Source organism: Dermacentor albipictus, chromosome 8, assembly GCF_038994185.2.
Source record: "Dermacentor albipictus isolate Rhodes 1998 colony chromosome 8, USDA_Dalb.pri_finalv2, whole genome shotgun sequence".
Taxonomy (NCBI): Eukaryota; Metazoa; Arthropoda; class Arachnida; order Ixodida; family Ixodidae; genus Dermacentor; species Dermacentor albipictus.
This window is the reverse complement of record NC_091828.1, coordinates 112,810,430-112,837,203: the sequence shown is the minus strand read 5'-3', so window position 1 is coordinate 112,837,203 and position 26,774 is coordinate 112,810,430. Positions and strand designations below refer to the sequence as shown.

At 50.2% G+C, this 26,774-nt stretch overlaps 2 protein-coding genes across 5 annotated transcripts in view; both read right to left on the bottom strand.

The window, feature by feature from the left end:
• Positions 1-426, bottom strand: part of LOC139049047 (uncharacterized) — a 35,286-nt gene extending 34,860 nt beyond the window's left edge. For 2 of the 4 annotated variants that reach the window (XR_011508080.1, XM_070524162.1), the window contains exon 1: positions 254-425. The gene's annotated coding sequence lies outside the window, so the exon portion shown is untranslated. Of the gene's footprint in view, positions 1-253 lie in introns of all 4 variants that reach the window. The other 2 variants (XM_070524163.1, XM_070524164.1) reach the window with 2 other exon arrangements.
• Positions 427-4,785: 4,359 nt separating this feature from the next.
• Positions 4,786-24,513, bottom strand: LOC139049046 (uncharacterized). Its single transcript, XM_070524161.1, has 5 exons — positions 24,061-24,513; positions 15,176-15,391; positions 11,756-12,035; positions 8,798-8,986; positions 4,786-4,976 (listed from the first exon to the last, which is right to left on the bottom strand). The coding sequence occupies exons 1-5, from the start codon at positions 24,075-24,077 to the stop codon at positions 4,881-4,883; spliced, it is 798 nt and encodes a 265-aa protein (XP_070380262.1). The 5' UTR covers positions 24,078-24,513; the 3' UTR covers positions 4,786-4,880.
• Between the last annotated feature and the right edge of the window lie 2,261 nt (positions 24,514-26,774).

Here is a 26,774-nt window from a genome sequence, read left to right as displayed (position 1 = left end):
ACGCACGTGTAAGCTCGTTTACGAAGGGGGTTTTTGAGCCGAGGCGACTCTCGGTCGCTTCCAGCGTCACTGGCGCCGAAACGAGGCGGTCGCGAAAGAAACCCGGCGCGCGACACAAATCGTCTTGGCCGCTACGAGAGGCAGCGGGTTTTTAGGCCTAAGTTTCGCCTCTCGCGTCAGCTGCACTAGCATCACCGGCGGGCGGCAAACTGCGATCGGATCTTTCAGCGGACGATGGAAGAACGAGACTTACCTGTGACAGCCGCGTCGTGTGTCATGGTCAACAAGTATCCATCGCCGGCGTCACTACACAGTCGGTCACCACTACAATATTTTTTTTTTTATAAACGGGGACAGTGTGCGTTCAGGAGCGGGCCGAAACGCACACAAAGGACCGCCGCGCCACCTAGGACGGTGGAGTGAGTAATTCGTCGCTCCAGAGATGGCGCGGCGGACGGCTATCCCAGACGTGGCGCGAAGATTTGGTTTTGGTAACCCGCTTTCGGCAAACACTGTGCTCGAGGAACCAAGCGGGAACATCAATGAGGCCATCTGCTTAGCACTACTTCGGGCACACCACAAGCAAACCGTACTACAGTTTAGCCGTAGCGCAGAAGCTGGAAACAGAGGCGTTTTCACTCGCAACCACCGAGCGATGAACATCGACGACGGCAGAAATGTCATCACGCCGAGGTCGTGCCGAAATAAAAATTTTGTGCTACGAAAATAAGACGCTTAGAGGAGATTCCATCGGGCTGCCCTTCCAACGCAAGCAACTCTTTCGGTCACTAGTGAAAAAAATACGCACGATACAAGCAAACCGGACTTTATTCCTTGCGGTTCAATATATCCACACATTGCTTTATAACAATTACTATGAACTTCCTTGTTGTTTGCTTGGACGGCCACAACGACTTGAATATGCGACTTGTTGTTAGTCGTTTAAGTCGCATATTAACGCGACATATGCCGGAGCCTATGCATACGATAATCATCATCGTGCTTTATTGACGTTCTTCAAGAACACTGAGCAAGAGCATGCGTGGCAAGCACGAGCTCACGACGAGACTTTATGGACAGTATGTATTAGAACTAGAAAGCATTAGCATATAAACAAAAACTAGAACATGTCGACAAATCCAGAACAGACACCGAGTCGCCACCAAAGAGCTCGACATGTTTGCGACACAGTTTCTAATGGTTACTGTGAAACGAAACAGCAGCCGAAGCCTTACAGGGCGCAAATAGTGCCGTCTAGGTCAACGCCGTGGACGTTCTGCATCAGCTCCAGTTCAGCTTCAACCGTAGCCTTGTGAAATTCGTCGCTGTTCATCAGTGCCGCCAGTTGCTGGAATCTGACCAGCTTGTATCGAAACAGATCGTTGGCCTCGGCGACTTCGGCTTGCTTCTGCTGGAGTCGAATTTCCGTCTGACGCGTTTCCACCAAAGCAGACCGCACTTTAGAGGCGAGCCAGCTAATGTGCTCCTTCCTCGACGATGAGTTGTCCGGCCAGGCCAACTCATCTTTGGTGTCGACGACTCTCTCGTCCAAGATTTTGTTTATCAACTCGTTGTTCGATCCGTAGCGAACGTACGCCTTCTGCTTTGCCTCTTCGCTATGTTCCCGTCCAGGAACGGCTTTCACGGGTTCCAGCTTGTTGTTGCTGCTGCTGGTGTTTGGCTCAAGAGCGGTACTCGCCACGCCGCTATGGACCTCGCCGCCAAAGTCCAGCCGCAGAGCGCCATTCCAGGACGCGGGCCGTTCTTGAAAGCGAAACGTCGGCTTGACAACGGCAGCCCTTGCAGAAACAGGCGACATCTTGTCTTTCGTACTCGGAGCAGACGACGCGAGCGTCGTCTGCTGCTTCGTCACGGCCGGAGCTATGGTGGCCACCGGAGCGTCATGATGCGCTTGCTGGGCCGCAATCGCCGTGGAAGACGGCTTCGCCGTCGTTTTGACCAACGGGAGGAACGCCGCAGAAGGCGGCAGAAACTGCAGCACCTTTTGACCCGCCTGGTCGCGGAGCTCGAACTTGAGCGCCGTCGTCGGTATGAGCAAGATGGCCTCCTGTCCCTGGGCGGGCTGGAAGGCGTAGGCTATGCAGGTCGTAGGCTGGCCCGGCGGCACCGCCGCCGGCTTCTTCGCGTCCGACGACGTCGTGGATGCGCCGAGAGCCATGGGAAGGGCGAGTTTAGACCTGGCGTGGCCGACCACGTATGGCAGGGAGCGACCGCGAACGGCACCCACGCTTCTGGGGACCGCGGAAGGCGCCCTGTTCTGAGGCATGGCGGCGGTCGGGTGTGTCTGGGCAAGCGTCTGCAGACAACGCCTAACTCGATGGGAAATGGAGAGACGATGAGGCTACGGTCGCCTACCGGCGTGTCGCTTATACTGGACTGTATGCGAAAAGCCCTTCGCCAGCTGCTTCTTCAAGATAAGAAAACAAAAGAAATAAAGATTCTAATCGATCGAAAGTAGTAGATTTTTGGTTGCTAGGCTCAAGCACAACGTGGAAAGCTGCAACTACGCTGCGATCCTGTCAGCGTTACATCGGCTTCCGCAGGCAATGCGTTACACTTTTGAAAGACGGAACGGGCACGCATAGTTCTTCTTATCCGGCTCAAGTGATCGTTCAAATCGTCGACGAATAATGCCGCGAGAGCATCGTCATCCGTAACTTTCGCGCTCCCGGCTTTGCTCGTATGTTTGTTGCGGCGTGACCTGCAGGCGTCACGGAACCGAGGTATATGCTGTACGAACCGATAAGCGCGAAGCTGCATGCGTATCGCCAGTGTAACGGGCGTGTACCAGCGTCAGCGCATCCAAACTTTTGCCGTATTTATATCCGTCACGCTGCAGCACCACCTGTCCGCTCCGTCACTCCCGGCGATGGCAGACCACGACGAAACAAAACAAGATGTATCCTCTCCACACTCGACGACAGCAGATAAATTTAAGACGAAGAATTAGTTCGAGACACGGTCACGAGTGCTCCTATAGCTAAGTGTGTGCGAACGGAGAAATCGCTTATTCAAATCGTTTATTCATGCAAAAGAAAATTTAAAAATGTAGTGACTGTAGGAAGCAGACCTCTTCTTTTTCTTTTCATTTAGACCTTATTGAATGTTTTAAATGAAAGTTCTTGAAAATAATAAAAAAAAATCCAAACACGAAACTATCAAGTTTACAACCCTGTAAGTCAGATACACGGAAAAATAACATCACAATTCCGTAAACTGCACCTAATAATAAACCTAAAGCGGACGAAACTGATGTATTATGCGTGTGTCTGAGGTGTACCGCTAAGTGGGCGGAACATTCGTAAGCATTGAAAAAGTTACACCAGAGCTGTAACTTCATACATCGTTTTTCATGTTTATATATGCTCTAACTATTGCAATTCATATAACTGCGACATCTGTATTTGGCGTAGAGTTACGGATTTCTAAACTCCGTGTTCCTATTATAATAACTATAACCGATTTTCGCCAATTTCTGTAAAAAAAAGAAAATTCCAGGCCACAGCTAAACGAAAATTCTGCTTGCTACAGCCGCTAGAATTTAACTTTATCTCTGAAATGCGCCAAATTTCACTCAAATCGGCACAGTGGTCGTCTCATAAAAGCACCTCTCCAATTTTGCATGTATTTGCATTTAGACGGCACAAGGATTCGGCCCGAAGATCTGCGACTCCTACTAATGAAATACATACACATATACCGTCATTCCCATGACCGCACGGCGCCCCTTAAGAAACTCCCATGGACGGTGGCGCCAGATTTCCCTCTAGGTGTTATAGTGAGAAACTCTACGGCCGCAGGCGTTGCCCAATCTCGTCGGAGGTCGTGCCGTGGAGTCATGCGATCTGATTCGTGCGTCACTTCCGACATGCGCTAATGGCGAAGCTTCTTATTTTTCAGTTTCGCTATTTAAAAAAAAAAAAGAACGCCGATGTTCGCGAGGATATCGTGACGCGTCCCCTCGTTTTCCGAACGTAAAATTTTGCAGTGCGCCCTATTCTGTATCTACGTCTATCTGAATCTAAGCTCGTACATGGCTCGAAATTCCGTTGCAACGGACCTTTAATCTTGAAAACCATTGAAGCCGCCGTGGATTACAATGCACAAGGGGTCGCAGAAGGATATTTCATTGCGACAAAGAGCTGCTTATAGTGAACGTAAAACCACGCAGAATCCCCGTATTTGCAGAATGAAAAAAAAAACTGCAAAGCCTAAGCACAATTTCGTACAAAGGAAAAATAAAAATAAAAAACTCGAGCGTTTCTGACTACCGAGAACATATTCACGCAAAACACACACACACACACGCACGCACGCACATACAACGAAGTGTTGTTGAGTGAAAATTTAACCACTATACTAATTAAATACCAGTTGGTTTGATGCTTATAAGTGCCTTCAATTGAAAAGTTGTTGAAAAAAGGCGCCATTCCGAACACTGTGAAATTGCGACATGTTGTCGACTTCGCCATCTTGCCAGCTCCGATTGGCCCAGAGCGCTACTCGCGGCCTCTCTGATTGGCTGAAAATGCCGCCATTGTGGTATCTGACAATGTGGCTGAATTTCAAAATTCCCAGAATAGGACCTCAGCATTGTTTGCTTCGGCGCGTTTGCCTTTCCCGCGCTCAACTTACAGCAACAGGAATTATCGAATATAGCGAAATAACACGTACATTGACATATACATGTGGGTTGTAAACAGTAAGCCCTCAGCACTTAGAACGAAAAGGACACGGCACTGCCGCTACTAGCGACACCTAACGTGACAATACATGCAGCTTTATTCCTCAGGCAAGCAAGCAAGCAGGCAAGCAAGAAAAATTATTAAAAAGGAGCTTCGCTGTGTACAAGTAGCGAGCTAAGGGACGCATTTGAGTCGAAATGCCGTCTTGCAGTTGCTAGGCATGGTCGGTTGGCCCGACGCGGTGCCCTGGGCCTTCCAGGTACGAGCCACCTGAAACAGAAAAGATGCAGCGATGAAAGATAGTCAAGAGCTTGTTCATCGTTGACGAACTTGTAGGGGGCAAACACTTTCAATTTTTCAGGCATAATCATGGTGGCAAAAGGCTTCGACGTGTACACGTTAAAGGAATACGAACGAACCAGCTTTCAACACGGAGTAAAAGATTGAAAGGCCAACAGCAAGTCTATTTCAACGTAACTTAACTATGACTGGTAACGTTGCGTGAATATTGCCAAGGGTGCAGGGCTGGTAATTGTCTGCATCAATTATTAACGGCTTTCAAAGGACACCGCGGCAGAGCATGTGTGGGAACTTGGCGGCTATAGCATGGTTGATGCACGCAAGGCTAAATTAACACATTACCTCCGAGATTTTTGAAGGTTATTACCGATCTCGGAGGTCCTGCCAGTGAGCCACGCCGTTTCTGAGTGTTCTGCATCGTGCGTCACATCCAGCGATTGGTAAACGGCAGCGTTTCCTTTCCTTTTTTTTAAAGTTTCGTTATCAGAAAGATACGTACCCTTTGCGAGCTTTTCGCGTCGATTAATTTTGCACATCCGGGATTCTCCAATGCGCACGAAAATCACGGCACACGACCGGTTTTCCATTTTGTCATTTTGATTTTACCGAAATGCGGCCGAGAATCGGACACCCGGAGCCTGGTCATGCTCGGCAGTCGAACGCCAAATAGCTAACCCAGAGCTAGGATCGCGGCGGGTTCTTGATAGAGAACACCCCTACCATATTCTCGATAACAAGAAAGAAAGAAGGAAAGAACTTTAACAGCTGCGTATCAGTCCTCTCTAATACTCATCATCTTATCATTATAATATTGTCGACACTTGAACGTCCTCCCACCAGTTTTGGACATTGCAAACATGCAAGCCTAGCGAAAATTACAATATAAATTTGTATTAGCCTAATCAACTTTTCTATATTTCGTGCGTAAGATACTTCCTAGTCTGGTAGGAAATTATATTAGTCTAGTACAGTTATTTGTTAGTTTCCCGCTAGACCGACAGCAACTTAAGTTGGACACATAATAATCCACAGGTAATTAGTTTGTATTAGTGCCTGTGCAGTGTTAGGGTGCTTGCTGAAAGACTAACCGACATATATGTGTTAAGTCCGCAGTCAATTAGGAATGTTACAGATATTGCTTTCTGGCCTTGAAAATTGTTAAAAAAAAATTAAATTTAGGGTTTTCGCGTTCCAGAACCGCGATCTGATGATGAGGTGCACTCTGAAATTAATCAAACGAGTACATCAGCTGTTTTTGTTTGTTTGGTATACTGCTCTACCATAGGCGATTTAGTCTTTGGATAAATAACGAAACCTGCAAATCGAATATCCGCAAGTCTTTTGTTTCACTCCGCGCCGTAGTAAGATGGCACGAACGTCCGTTTCGTCTACTTGTTCCCACGTCGCGCAGTCGCGCGCCGAAAACGAAACTATACTTTCGAACGTGCGCGCAACCCCGGGGAACGACTTCAATGCGTTGCAGAAACAGCCAATCAAGAACGTCGGTGCTCTCGTGCGCAGCGCGCAGAATCCCGTGCCAAGCGCGAGAGGAGACGAACGCAACAACACCTCTCACGCGAGATCGTCGACGACCGGAAGTGTGCCGCGCAGTAAAAACGCAAAAGTGAGTGAGTGAGAGAGAGCGAAAAGGAAATGAGGAAGGCGAGGCCCCCGTGACGTATATTCGTGACGCAATATACGGTTCCGGTATGAGAGAACGTATGGCTTGCGCAGGCTAGACCATGCAAGCGGGGAGAGTGTCAATGTTGGCAGTGAAGCTCGCCTCCGGAAATCAGGGATTCGCTACACTTAAAATATTTTAATCTCTGCTATTAATGAAGCAATTTGAAAAAAATTCTTGAGCACTCCCTAGAGGGCACGTGACAACTTCCAGCGTATAACCGGAATTTGCTATGACATCTGGTGCCAGGAGCCCCGCCCTTTGTAACAAGGACATAAGGGCCGATCTTAGGGCTGATCTTACGCTCAATCCATACTGCCTTTCGCTTGCCTTCCGCACGCATGTTGACTTGCGGAAAACTGCACATGTCGCGCACCTGTGCACAAATCTCCGTTTGCAACAATGTCCGTGTGGACCGAGTGTAAACTGAAATTTGCGCACCAGTGCGCGTCTTGCGCTGTTTTCCGCATACCTTCCGCACGCGTGCGGACTTGCGGAAAAGTGCACATGTCGCGCAGACGTGCGCGAATTTCGGTTTTCAGTGCTCGGGCTGATCCAGTGCGAACCTAAATTTGTGCGCCTGTGCGCGACATGGGCATTTTTTCGCACGCCTACCGCACGCGAACGGAACGCCTACCGCACGCGAGCGGAAGGCCTTGTGGATCGGGCGTAAGTTAGCCCTAAAAGTCGTCCTGCTGTACCCCATCGACAAGAGCTATTTCGTTAGAACGAACACGACAAGGTTTTCGTTGTTCCGGGGGGCGGAGGGGGGAGGGCTGGGGCCCCACCACCCTTCTTAACGACACACACGCACGCATGTGTATATATATATATATATATATATATATATATATATATATATATATATATATATATATATATAGCATTTAATAACAACTGCACTTGAAGAAACTTCGTGTGACCTCGAACAATTGTTCGCGCAAGCGTGACAGCTTATATGAGTACAGATCCCATATAGTACGGTACGAGACAGTTCAGTATTATAGCATGCGCCCTCTCGCACCACCAAGAATCTGGCGTTTCTCGGTTGCGTGATTTTCCTTCGTGTAATCGTCTCATACTTCGCTATCACTAAGACTGCTTCGCCTTTCCGGCGATACTGCAGCCTCTCTTTTCTTGCTTCTTTTTTTTTTTACTCTGAGTCCGATTATGAGCGCTGCTGAGCACGATTGCCATCGATACCAATTTCGAGTGAACCCGGCTTGGCCTCATTTTGGTTGCTGACCGACTTATATATATTTATGATCTCTGCGTGCAAGCGGCGATTTCTCCGTCCCTAATAACAAATGTTGTCAATTATTAGAGGGAGAGAATAAACTTTAATGAAAAGAAGAGTTTTTTTTTTCATGAGTCCTTAGCATTGCGTACTGGAAAGAGAAGCAACACTGAGACACATATAATTGACGTGCATTTCACACGCTGTCGATAAAAGACTACCAAAGGGGTCACTGAAGCCTGCAGGTTTTTATTTTTTAGGGGATAAAAAGCACGCAAAGCAATTTGAAGCAAGGTGAACATAAAGAAACATATTAATTTTCTGGGCATAGGCTATTCATACATAAGAAATAATTGTTAAATGGCGACCTCCATATATTAAAAAAATATAATAAACTTTGTCTCGTGTATACATTTAAATATATTGTGTCCGTGCGTAGCGTTTACAGTGGAAAAAATGTAGACGTGAGAAAATAATTAGGGATGAGGTAGCCGCCTCTGGTGCTTCTCATGCGCCGGTCCTACTATTGCCAGGATTTACAGAAATAACGGGAAATTATGACTTAAAAGCCGTGCATGTCCGCGCCCACAATGATGCAGTAAGCTTTTGGCCCTAATTAAATTTTAAGTGAAAGGGTAACTCACGAGACACCTGAAGCGATGTGGGTGACAGAACACTGGTACCGACACTTTAGGTGTGTGTGTTGGGGGGGGGGGAGGGTAGGGCATCGCCGTCCCCTTCCCCGGAGAACTTCGGAGGGGGCTCGGACCCCGGAGCCCGCCCACCGCCCCACCCCCGTGCTCGGCGCCTATATGGCTCTTTGTCTCGCGAATACCTTAGTTGTCCCAGAAACCTCCGGAGGAGGCTGCATACCTCGAGCAGGTGTTTCTTCTGGCCGCACTTGCGCAGGTTCTCGCGGAACGCGTCCGCCTCCCTCAGCCACCGCCGCCGCTGCTCTTTCTGCAGCACCTCGAGATCGCGGGTCTCATGCCGCATGGCGCACAACTTCTTCTCGAGCAACAGTCGCTGCGTGCGCCGCTTCGAGTACACCTTCGGCCAGTCCTGTCGTGAAGAGCAGAGCGCAGTCTTGACATAAAAACTGTTTACAGCGCAAACACATGCAAGTGTTGCATGTGTTTGCGCTGTAAACAGTTTTTATGTCAAGTATGCACCAACTCGCCCAGAAAGATGTTTTAAAGAGCGCAGTCGGTCGTCGCGGTAAGCGATTTCAAAGTGCGCCCCGTATATGACGAACCTCGATGCTATGACGAAACTTTGTTCCGTTTTATTCGACATCCGTTGCAGTTTACGTAGCGCAATCCCGTCGGCACGGTATGCGATCGAGAGTGCACGATTCTTCGAGGTGGCGCTCGATGCAACAAACGTTCGTTCGTAATACCCGATATTCGTTATATCCGATATTCGTTATTCACGATATTCGTTACGTAAGCACGCAAAAAAAAATCGCCCAGAGCCCACGCGTTAGGCAGCATGCTTGACATTATGAACACATCGACTGTAACGAAGTCATACGTGTGACAGAACTTGGTATGTTATATCCGGTACTTTCCTATGAAGGTAAACATAATAAAATAACCTCCACGAACACACCCACCACCGGATACGTGAAAAAGAAAGCACGTAAACGCGGACGAGGAGTGTTCGATATTACGAGAATCGGTGTAAGAAAGTCGTATACGGACCAAATCTTCGTACGTTATATCCGATATTCGTTAGAAAACTATTAAACAGAAATCGCCAAGAATGCATCCAAAACTGGCACGCGGGAAAGAAACACAAATGCGAATGAGTAGTTACATATATACTTATATAACGTCGTGTAAGCAAGCCGCACGCGAAGCAGAACTTGCATGGTTCGTTATATCCGGTAATCGTAACGAAGCACGCAACATAACCTCTACGAAGACGCCCGAAGACGAGCACGAACGAGAGCGAGGCCTGCTCAACATTGCGAATCTCGATACAGCGAAGTCATACGCGAAGCAAAGCACTTGTTCGTTACATCCGATATTCGTTATGAAAGTATATAGGCAAAAAATCTTGCGCGAACACATTCGCGGTCATGCACGTACGAAAGCAGCGAGCTCGATATATCAACCACCTCGATATAACGAAACTGCTTTTACGCAGTGCAGAACCGCTTTCTTCATTCACCCAACGTTCGGGTGTGTTACGCGACGGGCAAAGGGCAATGTGCGTGCGTTATTTACAGGCTCAAAGAAGAAAAACAACAATAACCCAAATGTTCTAATTAACGCAACAGCTTCTCTGGAAATTGAGTTATCCTGAAAAACCACACAAATCCACTGTGTGTGTGTTTGTTCTTTGTGCTTGAGTATTGATGTCTGCCTCGTTCATATTTGTATGCGAGACCTTGTGCGCGTTCTTGCGTGCCTGTGCATGTGTTCGTAATGTGTGTGCTTGTCTTGTTTCGTCATATGCGTTCACGTGTGCGTTTGTTTGTATGTGCGTATGTGTGCGTGCATGCGTGTATGTATGTATGTACGCAAGTATGTATGTATGTATGTATGTACGTACGCATGTATGTATGTATGTATGTACGCATGTATGTATGTATGTATGTATGCATGTATGTATGTATGTATGTATGTACGTACGCATGTATGTACGTACGCATGTATGTACGTACGCATGTATGTACGTACGCATGTATGTACGTACGCATGTATGTATGTATGTATGTACGTACGCATGTATGTATGTATGTATGTACGTACGCATGTATGTATGTATGTATGTATGTATGTATGTATGTATGTATGTATGTACGTACGCATGTATGTATGTATGTATGTATGTATGTATGTATGTATGTATGTATGTATGTATGTATGTATGTATGTATGTATGTATGTATGTATGTATGTATGTATGTATGTATGTATGTATGTATGTATGTATGTATGTGTGCAAGTGTGCATGTCTGTACGCATGTACAGGCGCCCAAATATTTAACTGGTGTGCGGGAGCGGCGACTTTTCCGTGCGTCAGCGCCGTTTGACGGGGCGAGGCTGGAAACAGTCTGAGGCTAAGCGCATGCGGACAAAGCGCGCTCAGCTGGGCCCATCGTCTACTAGGCTGTTTCCAGCCTCGCCGCGTCATACGGCGCTGACGCCCGGAAAAGTCGCCGCTCCCGCACACCAGTTAAAGATTTGGGCGGCTGTACATATGTATGTCTGTACGCATGTATGTATGTATGTATGTATGTATGTATGTATGTATGTATGTATGTATGTATGTATGTATGTATGTATGTATGTATGTATGTGTGCAAGTGTGCATGTCTGTACGCATGTACAGGCGCCCAAATATTTAACTGGTGTGCGGGAGCGGCGACTTTTCCGTGCGTCAGCGCCGTTTGACGGGGCGAGGCTGGAAACAGTCTGAGGCTAAGCGCATGCGGACAAAGCGCGCTCAGCTGGGCCCATCGTCTACTAGGCTGTTTCCAGCCTCGCCGCGTCATACGGCGCTGACGCCCGGAAAAGTCGCCGCTCCCGCACACCAGTTAAAGATTTGGGCGGCTGTACATATGTATGTCTGTACGCATGTATGTATGTATGTATGTATGTATGTATGTATGTATGTATGTATGTATGTATGTATGTATGTATGTATGTATGTATGTATGTATGTACGCATGTACGCATGTATGTATGTACGCATGTACGCATGTACGCATGTACGCATGTACGCATGTATGTATGTACGCATGTACGCATGTACGTACGTACGTACGTACGTACGCACGCACGCACATACGCATGCAAGCAACCGAGAAAGGGGGCACACCTGGTTCCAGTTCGACTCGACGACTCGCTCGCTGAGCAGCACGCCCATGAGCCGGGAGTTCTGCCGGAACCGGCTCGTGGCCACCGCGGCGGCCGAGCAGGACCGCGGCTCGTCGGCCCGCGCGCCCGAGGGCTCCTGGGTCTCGACCACGAACGCCGGCCCGGGCCCCGTGCTGTGGGAGTCCATCACGCGGGCTTGGTCGGCCAGCTGGCGCACCTTGCCTATGGTGGCCAGAGGAAGCTGGACGCCGCCGCTGATGCTGGGGGTTCCATTCGCGCCGCTGTAATGAACACGCGCGCGCGCATCCATGCTGATGAAGACGACGACGACGGTGAAGCCTCAATTAGTGGCCCAAACCAACTATGGGGGATAGGCCACGAATCGGGTGGCAGTATGATTGAAAAAATATAATAAATTAGTTAACTTATTTCGTTATAGCGCAAGCTGAACAAGGACAACGGAAAGGCACATCTGACACACACGACGCTAACTTTCAACGGCAGATTTACTTCCTGTTCTCGTCCCTATATATACACCCTCGAACCGTCATACAGCACGTGTAAACTTTTGGTAAAAAAAATAAACGAACAAATATAAACTGGGAACCACACGTAGGCAGGTTTTTGACTTACATATTCGCAGACATGTACACGTACAGCGCGAACAAAGGTAATTGAGCCCTTTTGGGGACAATGACATGAAAGGTTTACTGACGCATGCGTCGCCGAATGTTGGTATGCGTCTTAGCGTCCATTATCAAGCGCGTCATCTCACACCTGCTTCTACTCATGATGACTGTTTCTTTTAATCTAGGTTTGCATTTGCATCCCTGGCAATGGATGGCAAGAAAGCCGTCAGCGGTCAAGTTGTTTACTTTGTTATTGTGTTCTCTTGGCCTGTCGTTTATGCACCTGCCTGTTTGACCAATGTAGGATCGTCCACACCCGACAGGAATGCGGCATGCGGTACCTTTGAAATGCCACGTGACGGGAGGATTAGATTCCTTAACATCAAGTTTGTGCTCACCGATAACAAAACCTGCTGGTGTTACGAACGTAGGGCGAGTAAGCCACTTTTACCATTTAATTTCGCGCATACAAAGCTTGCGAAGAGGGGAATGGCGAAGATGTGTTTGAGCGCAATAACCACTGCACCAAATTTTGCAACAGAAGCCCGTTGCATTTAAATGAAGAAGTTAAAATCTATAGTGACTGTTGGTAGCAAATTCACGATCTAGGCCGTAATTTTTTTTCATAAGAATGATTGAAAATCGCAAGGTTTCAGAAAATGAAACTGTCCAGTTTACAACTCTGACTAAGCAATGATAAACGATATCAAGATTCTGTAGACTACGTATTAAAGCACATCTATAAAGCGGACAAAAATGGCCCTTGAGTAAACATCTTAATAAGGGAGTAGGAATATTGCAACACCCTTGCAGATAACGTAACGATTCACGTAATAAATAAATTATTACATCAAAACATGTCCGCTTTGTATGCTCTAACGGATGCAGTTACAGAACTGCGATATCTATTTTTGGTGCAGAGGTACGAATTGGAAAGCTTCGTGCATCTATTTTTTTTTTCAAACACAGAAATACTTGAACAAGAAAGTTCTTTTAAAAAATTCAGGCCTTAAGTCAATATTCCGCTTCCAACAGTAACTAGTATTGAACTTTCTCTCTCTCTCTTTCTCAAATGCAACAAATGTAATTGTAATGAGCCCAGTGGTTATGTCAGAAAAGCGTTTAATTCTGCGTTTTACGTGTATTTGAGTAGGCGGCATCGAAGTTGAGCCCGAGATAAAGGTTCCTCTTAATTGTTGGGGAAAATATACATTACGTCCCAGAAGAAACCGAACTGCGCTCTGCGTATACGCTCCGCGCAGCCAGATGCCGCCTAGCAACGGAGACGCCTCGCGACCTCTGTATATCCCAATAGTGTGTAACAGCGAGACAGTAACACGAGCACGACGGAGGGTAACCGATCGTCTTAGCCGTCTTGTCTCGCTGTTAACGCTCGCGCTTTACACACAAGGTGTGTCCGCACCTACTTGCCCAATCAGCTGCGCTGCTATTATGCACAAATGCAGTATCCGCGTACCATACTCCTACTTTCGCTTCTACAGCAAGTTGTTTTCTTTCTTTGTTTTATTATGCTTCACCAAGAGGTCTGGCACGGAGGGTTCCTACCAAGGGGATATAAGCGACGCAGCGTGCAGGGCGGTCAGGTAGATGTCGATCAAGCGGCCGCACACAAATTAGCTTTAGCGTGTCCGACATCCGGATATACGCAAGGGGACTGGGCGTTTTGCCGGATGGGTGGTGGCGCAAACCTGAACGGCCTGCACGGTGCAACCTCCCTGGCGGCGCTGAACTTTAACAGACAAATGCAGCTAATATTGCAGTAATTAAATGTATTTTACTTTGCTGCTGGTGTAAATTTTCGGCAGCAACGCGATTACGCCACTGCCGAAAATTCTCACCGGCAGCGAAGTAGGGTACACTTGGTTACTGCAATATCAGAGAATTTTAGTTCGTTCGGTATTCCGGCAAGCGCGGGCGGTTTGCCGTATGAGCGGGGGGCGTAACCGTGAGCGGACAGATTGGTGGCGCCAGCTGGTGGCGCAAAGCTCAGCCACACAAACACAGAGCCAATTACTATAGTCTTCTTAGCTGCTGGTGTAAATTTTCGACAGCGGCGTAATCGTGTTCACAATTGCGCCGCTGCCGAAAATGTGCACCAGCAGTGAAGCTGTATAAAGTAGGTTACTGCAATTTTAGCTCTGTGTTTGGCTGGTTGAGCTCTACGCCACCAGGCAGCTGCGACGCTCCGGCCGCTAACGCTACGCCCCCGACCATCCGGCAATCAGTCCAAACCACCCCCGTTTGCCGGAATAGCGGACACGTTGAAAGTCTCCAATAGCTCTGTTATTAATAGCTCTGTGTTAATAGCTCTGCGCCACCGGGTGGCTTCCACCGCCCGTGCAGGCAGTTCACCTTTGCCCCTCCGCTCATCCGGTAAAACGTCCAGTCCGCTTGCGTCTACCACAATACCGGGCAAGCTAAAGCTTATAAATGCTTTAGCGTGTCCGGTATTCCGGTAAAAGCAGGAGGACTGGGTAAAGTTCCCAAAGATTGCCAATCAAATTTTAAAAACTCAGTGCTCTTCCACTCTGTGAAGAAGGATGACCAGCGAAGCTGTGTATGTGGGCCCCTTAATGACGAACTGTACTTCCGGCGCGGGTCGGGCCGGTAATGCACTATGTTCGGGATCGGCCCACGTATGGCGAGTTTGTTGCTTACCGTGCCAACGACGATACGAAAATTGCCTTGGACGGTAGTGGTATACAGCTTCGATGTAAAAAATCGCCTGGTATACATAACGGATACGATTCATTCAAGAGTGCCGCACTCACCGTAACGGCGCCGTCGGTACCGTCGCCTGAGTTCTAGCAGCTGCCGCTGCTGGCGCGGGCGGCAAGAACACGGGCCAATAGCAAGACCGGCCCCGGCTGTCGCACAGGGCGTCGCTGTTGCTGCAGACGCCGACGCCGAGAGAGGAGGCCAACGCACTGAGGCGGCGGTCGTCCCGCCACCTGGTGGGGATGAACCCCTGTCTCTCCGCGATGAGCCTGATGGGCGGGAACCATAATCATCATCACCAATGTGGGGTGAAAAACAGCACCAAACTACTACAAATCGATGGAAGGAGCCTCGTTAACTCCACCTACCGCGTTACTAACAAACTAAACTTATACCTAAATTTATGACTTAAGTCACTGCTCGACTCTTATGGCGTTCCAAGGATCAACGTTGTACATATCGTAGAAATTTCCTCCTCTCGTTTGATACTTAGCAGACGACGCTGCGAAATCTCCGCAAGTAGTACGGCCATCTTAGTTTCTCAGCAGCAGAAATGGATCTCGAAGGTCAAGTCTCAGTGCACTACAAGCGCTGGCATCCTTATGGCGCTGGATCCTTATGGCGTTCCAAGGATACTTATCGTAGAACCTTTCTCCTCTCGTTTGATACTTAGCAGACGACGCTGCGAAATCTCCGCGAGTAGTACGGCCATCTTAGTCTCTCAGCAGCAGAAATGGATCTCGAAGGTCACGTCTCAGTGCTCTGCAAGCGCCGGTAGTAAACACTTCCGCTGGTCACAGCTGGCCAACAACGCACGGATACCGATTTCTTAGCCTTGTAGCGCACCGATTCTGCGTGTCAGACGTAGGTTCGGGCGACATGTCGACGCAAAGCGAAAACACTAAAACATGCGCTGTGCGACAGAACGAACGCTGAAACTGAGACCCAATGCTTGTCTGCGTCAGGCCTGCATATTTATTTGTTTCTGCAATTCTCCCATTTTCTCCGATTTCAGCTAGGACACTCGTGTGACGCAAATACGTTTGAAACGCGTTCTGGCTGAACAGAACGTCACAAACTGTCGCTACGCGCCCTAGCACCGTCGCCTATGTATACCCGCTGATAAATGATTGCGTGAACAGACATAGAACGAGACTCCAACGCTCCATTCTCCAAGAAAACTAAATAATTTTTAGTACAAAGCGCGGCAGATGAAAGCAAGTGTGCGAACATAAGAACAGAAAGAACAGAAGAAAGGCAAGCGCAAAAAAGAAAGTGTCTCACTGATACGCATGCTGTCTGTGTGCAATATAAATAACACGCGTTTTCACAGGATGTAAAGTGTGCATTCGCACGCGCACGCACACACACACACACACACACACACACACACACACACACACACACACACATCCACACACACACACACACATCCACACACACACGCACACACACATCCACACACACACGCACAAACCCGCACACGAAAGCACAAGCATCCCACGCAGGTAGGCCCACCCACGTACCTCCTCCCCTTCCACACAACAGGCGAGACTCGCGAGAGTATTGTCATCGCGCGAACGCGCGCACCAACAGGAACGCCACCAGCGGCGGAGCAGAGCGGACGCACCTTACATCGGCTCCGAGAATTTTTCACCGAGATGGCGGATATTTCACCGTAAATGGCCTGAAACCGGTCCCCAAAGGTCAGTGCAGGTGCCCGGCACCCGTCTTCACCTTTCTTTGGAACTTTCCGACCGGACTTTGTGCGCGAGAAGCGCTTTTCTATCTGACGCGGCGGCCGCCGCGCTATAGGCCTACTTTACGCCTAACGCAACGAGCGTCTCGCCACGACAGCCGGTTAGGTCTTGGCCTACCGGCGTCTGTTCCGACGCCGCTCAGCGCCATGGAGCCATCCTTGGAGATGGCTTACTGTGTCGCGGGAGAAAATATCACCCCAGAGGAGTTCGCAAGTGACCCAAGGTGGCAGAGGGCCTTTGAAGCCCGGAAGGCTGCCTACCCCAAGCTCCAACACCTGGCGTCGAGTCCGCTCCCGGCGCCATCGGCCGGTTCCACCGGCAGTTCTTCTAGTTCAACCACACCGCCGACGGCTCCGCTGACTTCCGGCAAGCCAAAAAGGCACGCTCCTCTACCCAAGCTACCCAAAACAGACCTCAAGGTCATATTCCGACCCGGCGGCGGACTGTGCGTGCGACAGTGCAACGGCGGAGTGCTTCTCCCACTCGTATGCGCGAACGCCCGCATTGACTATAACACCGCCCGGCAGGAGGACAAACTGCGCCTGAACCCATTCAACAACTCGTTCACGATCAGTACCCCTGCGGAGGACCGAGCGAAGAGGTATGTGGCTGTGGACTCTTTGATACTAGACACCGTGAAATACCCACTCCGCGCTTACGTGGCCGCCCCTGACGATGCGGTACGTGGTATCATTTACAATGCGCTATACAATCAAAATCCAGAAGAAATCATCCAAGACTTGGTAGCTATGAATAAGAGCTCCCAGTACACGATCACTGACGCAAGACCTCTGGGCAAAACCAAGTCTATCTTAATCACCTTCATTAATGTGCAAGCGTTCCCGAAGCAGCTGAACTTCTATGGGACTCTATATGCCTGCCACCATTTCAAGGCCAAAGTGGAGGCATGCCACAACTGCTGGAGGGCAGGGCACAGAGTGGACGTGTGTCCGCACCCCAAGAGCAACCGCTGCCCGCGATGCGGAGTAGAGCATCAACTCGTCGAACCACCCACCTGTAACGCCAAGTGCATCCTCTGTGGAGGGGCGCACTTCACGGGGTGCAAAAAGTGTAAGGTGCGGTTTGACCGCACCGGCAAGACCAAGTCTCCACCCGCAACCGTCAAGGTGGCTTTGATCGAGAAAAAGGCTACCCCCGACTCCACCCAACAACGCAGCTCCCGCAGTCCCACGAGGCTGCTCTCGGACCCCCAGAAGAAGTCGGACAGGGCCTCTCGCTCCAGGACGCTGTCCAGGTCCAGATCCCGTTCCACCACCGGGCGCGGCCGGACCAGGAGCCGCTCCACCTCCTACCCTCCTCTACCTGGGACGGAGATTCAGTCCACGAAACAGGTGAGCTGGGGGCCGCGGTCTCCGTCTCTCGAGCGGGAAAATAAGGAACTCAGGGCCCAGCTTCAGAAACAAAGTGCCGAAATCGCCGAACTACGTGAACAAATTCAATCACTGCTTAAGCGCGACATGCATGCGCGCAGAACCGACTCTCCTAATCCCCCATCCGCCGCTAGGGCTCCCTCTGTCAGACCCTACTCTGCGCCGCAGGCATCTAACCTTCCGTCACAAGCAACGTCCCCGACCAGGAATCCCCCCCAGAAGCGCCGTGCGCAGCCTGACGGTAGCGGAGAAAATTCCCAAAACGGGACCACTTCCATGACAGGCTTTGCAAACGCTATTCAAAGCATGCAACAAAGCCTCATGGCCATGCAGAAAGACAATGCCGCCTGGATGGCAAATATAGCTAATAGACTCACGGCGCTCGAGAAACGGCAGGGCACCCAGGAAGCAACCGTGTCTCAGATACAAACTCAGCTAAATGGGCTGCTAGCTTCAAATTCTACAACCTCGGCCTCCGTAGCCGAGTCTCTTCACAGTCATCATCATGGCAGCACGGCCTAACGGGGCCGTGGTATGGCAGTGGAACTGCCGGAGTTACAGGGCTAAGCGCAGCAACCTCCAACTCCACCTACAGTCCCTGCCCACAGATCAAACGCCCACAATCATAGCACTACAAGAAACACAAGGTCTCGCAAAGCTCCTTAATTACACACCTTTCGAGATAGCCAATGCGACCTCCAGCAGGGTAGCCACATTGGTACACCGAAATTATACAGCTACGCTCCATCCACTTGATATTCCGGACATTGATGGAGTGCTCATAGAACTTCTTCCCCAACACAGACACGACACCAGTCTGTTTGTGCTCAACATCTACAGCCCCCCCAAGGGCCCTGCATCCCCGCTAGTAACGGCGATACGTAAAACCTTAGACATTTGCGGAAGGAACTCACTAGTAATAGTGGGCGACTTCAACGCAAACCACACTGCCTGGGGTTACAGAAAGAACTGCCGGAAGGGTACCACGCTATGGACGCTCATCCAAAACGAGGGGCTCTCGCTCCTCAACGATCTTAATTTTCCCACAAGGATCGGCAACAGTGTCCAACATAACACAAACCCGGACCTTACTCTCACTAAGCACATACCCAATGGTACATGGCTCAATACGCTCAACTCATTGGGCAGTGACCACTTCATCCTTAGCACCTACATCCCTACCCGTACGCTCTCCAAGACACAACGCCGCCAAGTCGCCATCACTGACTGGGACAGGTTTCGAAGGATTAGAGCAGCCGCACCTGAAACCATCGATAACCTGGACACGTGGGTGCAGCAACTAATGGCAGATACCACAATGGCCACATCCCAGGTACCAACCACGTCAGACTCAGAACTCGCAGACAGTAGGCTATTACACATGTGGGAGGCACACAACAGTTTACAGAAACGCTGGCTAGCAAATAAGCACAATCGAAAACTCGAAACCCGAATCGCGGCCCTTGTCAGGGAAATAGAAGAGCACGCAACACACCTAACACGCCAACAGTGGGGGCAGCTCTGCGACCGCATGAGTGCGAATTTAGGCCTAAAGGACACGTGGTCATTTCTGCGATGCTTGCTAAACCCCGAAAATAACAAGATCCAACAGCGCAAGAGTCTTTCGCGGCTGCTGCACAGCAACCCAGCGGAAGACAAAGCACTACTGGACTCTCTGCAAACCCTATATCTGGCGGACCGCACAAGGGTCCCCTTACCTCCTTACACCGGCCAGGACAATCCAGAACTAGATGCAGACATCACTGTCTGGGAAGTCCGCGCAGCCTTACATAAGCTCAGAACCACATCCGCTCCAGGGGAGGATAACATCACGAACAAAGCCCTTCGAAACCTTGATGACAGGTCGATACAGGCGATCACCCAACTCTTTAACTCGCACTGGGCCGCAGGAACCCTCCCACCACAGTGGACCCATGCAAAGATAACCTTTATTCCCAAGCCAGGCAAGCCGCTAGATCTAAAAAACCTACGTCCGATTTCACACACTTCATGTCTAGGTAAGGTCTTTGAACATGTCATACTAGAAAGACTCCAACAGCATATGCAAACACATAATCTCTTCCCTCACACGATGATTGGCTTCCGCGGGCATCTATCCACGCAAGACGTCATGCTTCAGCTCTCTGAAGAAGTCCTGCACCCCCGGCATGCCAAACGCACAAGAGCCATACTAGCACTCGACCTGACCAAGGCCTTTGACAATGTGGAACATACCGCAGTGCTGAACGCCTTATCCGGTCTACACGTAGGCGGGAGAACTCACGCCTATGTCACAGCTTTCCTACAGGCCAGGACTGCGGTCCTTACTGTGGGAGAACTGACAACAGACAAGGTCCAACTGGGTAGCAGAGGCACACCGCAAGGGTCAGTGCTCTCGCCACTCCTCTTTAACCTCACTCTCATTCCCATGGCCAGAGACCTGGCAAATATTCCCAACCTCTCGCACTCCCTGTATGCTGATGATATTACCTTGTGGACCACTACAGGCAGCATAGGCGACATGGAGGCGACCTTACAGGCAGGGGCCGATGTGGTGGTGGAGCGGGCTACGGCAATAGGTCTCGCGTGCTCCCCCACCAAGTCGGAACTTCTTGTTCTTCACCCCCCGAAGAGTCGCACAGACCCAACTCCAAACCCCAGCATCCGTATCCACATGAAGTCGTATTCCATTCCAGAGGTCACAGAGCTACGAGTGCTTGGCATGGTCATGCAGAACAACGGCAGACATACGGCGACCTTGAACACACTCACCACCACAGTACACCACACTATGCGCCTGATTAAGCGGATAGCCAATAGACACAATGGGATGAGAGAGCATGACTTGAGAAAGTTAGTACAGGCTTTTGTCATAAGCAGAATACTATACTCGCTCCCATACCTACATCTCAACCGGACGGAAACGGAAAAAAGTGGATGCCCTTATACGTCAAGCTTATAAGACTGCACTTAACCTCCCCAGGCACACGCCAAACGAGCGCCTCCTTCGCATGGGGGTACATAACACACTTGCTGAGCTCACGGAAGCCCATCGCACAGCCCAAATTGAAAGGCTGTCCTCTACCACCACAGGTCGGCACATCCTGGACAAACTAGGACTAATCCCGACTTCCAAGGCCCATCAGACATGTCCTTTACCATCGGACATACAAAACTGCATCACTATTCTCCCCCTGCCTAAAAACATGCACCCCGTGCATCACGAGGCACGCAGGCAGACCAGGGCAAAAGCCCTCTACAAACAACACCAACACGACCACCTCACTGTGTGTGTCGACGCCGCTAGTTACCCACAGAAACCAGCCTATGCCGTAAGTGCAGTGTCCCATCAACTTGGTTACATCACAGCTGCCACAATACACGCGCATACGTCCATAGAGGCGGAGGAGGCTGCCATAGCGCTGGCCATCTCAACCACCGCTGCCGAGGTTATCCTTAGTGATTCCAAAACTGCAATCCGCAACTACTCGAAAGGCCGAGTTCATGAACCGGCACTGAAAATTCTCAATCATCAGACCCCCCTCAGACCAATTAAGCTCATCTGGGTGCCCGCGCACGCAGGCCATCCAGGCAATGAGATGGCCCATTCTATCGCTCGAGTAGCCGTCAACCGAGCCACGCCGTCCGATGACCTGGATAACGCCAGAGACAGATTGGTCGAATATCACGAGATCACCCTCCACTACCGCGAAATGCGGTTGAGATACCCTCCCCCAGATAAATCTTTAACAAAATTGCAACAAAGTACCTGGCGCCAACTTCAGGCACAAACTTTTCTTTCTCCAGCTTTTCTCGCCCTGGTTCATCCAGGCCTATATCAACAGGAATGTACGCTCTGCGGCGCACCTCGAGCTAATTTCCATCACATTATGTTCTTATGCCCTGAGCTCCAGCCACCCTCTGAGTGGCAACTCACCGACGTCGAGGGATGGGAGACCGCGGTGTCTAGCTCCAACCCAGCCGACCAAATACGGCTGGTGGACTGGGCTCTGAGGGTCGCCGAGGGCCACAAACTCCCGGACACCCTACGCGCTCCTGAGCCCCCTCACAAGTAATCTTGTAAAAAGGCTCAAGCAATAAATGTTTACCACCACCACCGCACCAACATCGATTGACCAACACATCCAGGGACCCCCGAAAACTAACCGAAACCGTCTCGACATATTCAAGTGCGCAGCGCGCTACGAACGCAAATTCGTCTATAAAAACCCGCGGACAACTTTCTGTGTCAATGAAGAGAAAAAGCTACGGAGGCAAAGCGCGCCCAAGTGAGAGCGCTTCTGAAAAGAGTCCGGCGTGTTCATCCGCGTTAATTTAAGCTGGGGAACAGAAAACAAACACCATATTAGCAAACAGTTAAACGAGAAGAAACACACCACTGAACTGAATATAAAAGTTGTTATTTTGGAGCTTTTCCCTTCCGCGTCTGAGCGAACGCGCAACCGCCGCACGTGAAGCTGCGTCAATTCCGTGTCTGTTCCGAGCACGGTACAAGAATGCACCGTAGTCACTCGAAAGCACGGTCATACGCTGGCGGACTACTTGCGCAGTAACACATGTGCAGCGGCCACGCGCCCGTAGCTCTCTCTTCATTGCTCCAGAGTTGCCCGGTGGTAGTGTACTCGGGATTGGATTGGATTGGATTGGAGCAAACTTTATTTGCGCCTGCAGTGCTTGGGCGAGCTTGTGAGCGGCTTCAGCCAGTTCCAGGGATCAAATGCAAAATCATCACGTATAGGGAAATTGTAGGTCATTACAAAGCCGAAAGAAGAATCTTTCCGCCTCCGCGTCGGTCTCTCTCTCTGGAGGACGCTCGCATTTGTCGGCGCCTCCAGGGAAACATACATCACCATATTGGATCTACTTAACTCAGACGAGGGACTATAACGACGCCATCTGCAAAATTTGTAAGGAGAATGGTACTATGACCATGTAATATGGGAATCTGCTGGCTGAACTTTTTGTTGGGCTAGTTGGTGCATATTACTGAAGTACTCAGTCCGTGTCTCTTCTTCTTGTGTCGTCTGTTTGGCGCTATAGTACTTCAGTAATCTGCTGGCTCCCCAGGGCCCAAGGAAAACATTGACAGTAGAGAAGCCTGGGAGGACTTTGCTCCAGAGCGAGGCCGAAGACGACCACCGTCGAGCAATCCGCCTGGCCGTTGAGGCCGTGAAGACACGCCGTCCTCAACGCGCGGGGACTTCTTCGTCCTCCCCACCCTACCTGCGTGTAGGCAAGAGGCGGGTACCCCAACTCGGTGGAATATTAAAGTTTTCAATCAATCAATCAATCAATCAATCAATCAATCAATCAATCAATCAATCCCTTCATTGCCATAGGTTGCAGGCCACACCATAACCGCACAAGAACTAGTCAGGTCGCCGTCGCAAAAAAAAAAAAAAAAACAGAGCGCGCCCGTTTCAAACGACCGGCGCGTCCGTCGCGACGCTAAGACGCGCTGCAAACGCGATATCGCGTCCCCGAATGGCAGAAAGCCGGGATGCAAAACTACGCGACGTCGGACACAGTACATCTCCTAATGAAGAGAAGAGAACGCCTGATTTCCTCCGATCGGGGACGTCTTGCGAGAAGGTTGTCCGCACTCACCGCAATACAGCGTCGCCTTCGGGCAACGCTGTACGCCGTACCCAAGGAGCACCGATGAAGTCGGTGGCAGTTCCACGTAATACCCGGTATCACGTAGAACACTTTGCATCAGGATTAAAAGTGCGCGCGTCGCAGCAGACGTGTCGCAAACGAGCTCACCTGTAGTGCGAGTCCATGGAGCCGCGAGGAATTATCACGTGCCGTGGAAGGCGTCTCGCGAAGAGTCCAATCCTCGCGTCCAATCCTCGAACGAGAAAGGTGCGTCTAAAGCAGACAGCCAAATGGAGGAAGCTGATCACCGGCACACGTCAAAGACGCTACGGAAGCAACGAAAAGCGTGCTTCGAGAGAACAACGCTCAAAACGCCCTCGACGCCGCCTGCCGGACCGAGTTCATCTCGAACGCTCGAACCATTGCAATGAGAAAGATGGGTGCTCTCGTTCAGTGGGAGGGAAATCGGGCGTCCAATCCTCGCGTCCAATCCTCGAACGAGGTGCTTCTAAAGCGGACTGCCGAATGGAGGAAGTTGATCACTGGCACACGTCAAAGACGTTACGGAAGCAACAAAAAGCGTGCATCGAAAGAACAACGCTCGAAACGCCCTCGACGCCGCCTGCCGGACCGAGTTCAACTCGAACGCTCGCACCATTGCAATGAGAAAGATGGGTGCCCTCGGTCTGTGGGAGGGAAATCGGAGATTTGGGCGAGGGGGCACGAAGAGTCGACGCACCCTTTGAGAGAGCGAAAGAGAAGCTTTGAAGTCACTCTCATTAGTTGGATGCAAATGTGATGAACAACGTTTGCGTCGCGCTGTTATTACACGGAGGCGGACTGAGTTTTCTGCATATTAAGAACAGCTCGCGCTTGGCAGTCGTGTCCTAAGATTACTATAGATAAAACTGGTGTGGGTGGTCATTTGCGATAGCTAACAGTGAGGCCAATGAAGAGTCCCTATTACGTGTGGCCTGCTTCGTGATATGCTGACGCTGCAGCTCATACGCAACACTGCGTGGTATTATTGTGTGATCGCGGCGGCGGGCTGGAATGGCCGTTATGGCTGCGATGCGGCGTCCAAGAGCTGATGGGGGGTGGGGTGGGGGGGGGGGGGGGCGATGTCGCTCCTTGCTTGCTTGCTTGCTTGCTTGCTTGCTCGTTTATTTCCTATTTATGGCACGTACTCCCTAGGGGGGCTCGGCCAAGAAGCCGGCGGTTAACGGGCGGGGAGAGGGTAGAGAAAACTTGAAAAAAAAAAAGTATATGACGGGGTAAAGTTGCAACTGTACGAGGAATTAATTGAAGTAGCCCAACTAATGTTATAGGAAAACACGTGCTTTTGAAAGGATAGCGAACTTGCAGGTAAGAAACTTTGATCAAATTCAAATTGGACTTTTGTGAGATATCAATTAAGAAATCCTAAGTTAACCAAGTATTCTCCTAGTGTCGCAAAGGGACGCGCAGACGGTCATGCGTACGTTCCTTTGACTAAAACCCAATGTAGATGGCCTAAAGAAGAGAATCTTTTCAGCGTTGACAGGAATGCTTAATTTAAGGAACGGAATTTCGAAGCACTTCTTCCTCCGGATAGTAAATTCGACGGCAGGCTAACACACGCACACGCACGCGCAGCTTTCTATAGTATAAGCGCGATCTCTTACGTGGGTCGATCGCCTGTTATTGTTTCGCACGTTTAATATTTCACTCTGAGAAGAGCTTGCATAAAGGACATGCGCTGCAGGTGTTTTTTTTCCATTACATTTGTTTGTGTGCTGCCGTTTTCAAAATTCCGAGGAATAACTTTGTAAAGAATGAAAGACAAGGTGCGAGCAACTTTGGTGGTAGAGAAGTGGTTGGGTACGTGTGGTTGGGTGCGTGTGGTTCGAAATTGGGTTTGAAATACTTGGTACCAAGGCGGCGCCAGATTTTCTGGGCCACGGGCTTCTTAACGCTGTCGCGTTAAGGCCAACTCTTTCCCTGACCCACCACTGTTGTACGTGCTGCAATTAGCAGCAATTACGTAAGATGTAAGTGCACTACAGCGGGACTAGAGTACCGAGACGAGACTTGCGTAGCTGGAACGGTCGGATGCAGGCAGGAACTCCAGAAATTCAGCGGCAGCATGAACGAAGCCGACCCACGAGGGTTTGAGCTTTGCGGTGAGGTGACCAGGAGTGGAGAGCAGCGACTCAGACTCAAACCGCATACGAAAAGCTGACCGTGGCGTGGTACCGTCAAAGGTATAGGTGGACTTGGGAAGGTTCCCTGACACTGCTGCGCGACGGAATTGGGAAAGGGAGATTGAGGTGCCGAGACAGGTGGAGCTTGAACAGTGCAGGCGACACGAGGCTTGAAACAGGTGTAGGTGAGGTGGTCGGAGGTGCGACTCTGCGTGGAAGACATACGCTGGACTAAACAGCTTCTCAACGGAGAACAGTCGCTGGTCAAGGCGTGCTTCAAGAGAGTCCAGGAGAGCCGCTAGGTTCGGGTGCAGGCTGACGGCGAGTGGAATCCGAACCGGCAGGGTGAATGTTTGAAGGTATCGATACCAGAATCTGAAACCTGAGATGGAGGCGACGACTGCGTAGTGGTGGCGTCGCTCGCGGAAAGGGCGTGGTCCAGTTCAGTGTCCGGTGACGGTGCCGGCATAGATTGCGGCATCGTAGTGGGGGACGTCTTAGCGGGTTAACGTGACCGCTGCCACCAAAATGTAACGGGAATCCGCGGCGCCTTGAACTGATTCCAAGCGGTATACACGACACATCCAAATATCAGCCGTTCCAAAAGCCAACTGTTCCCCTGGCCCACTGCTGCTCTATCCTTCTGATTATGACGATGACGATGATTATTATTATGATGATGATGGTGGTGATCCTCTG

What these genes read in the sequence shown, in the direction of transcription:
- LOC139049046 (XM_070524161.1), bottom strand. An exon ending in TCGAGTCGAACTGGAACCAG is followed by an intron (nt 8,987 to 11,755) that starts GTGTGCCCCCTT and finishes TCTTCACGACAG; the next exon opens with GACTGGCCGAAGGTGTACTC. An exon ending in AGAAGAAACACCTGCTCGAG is followed by an intron (nt 4,977 to 8,797) that starts GTATGCAGCCTC and finishes TTTCTGTTTCAG; the next exon opens with GTGGCTCGTACCTGGAAGGC.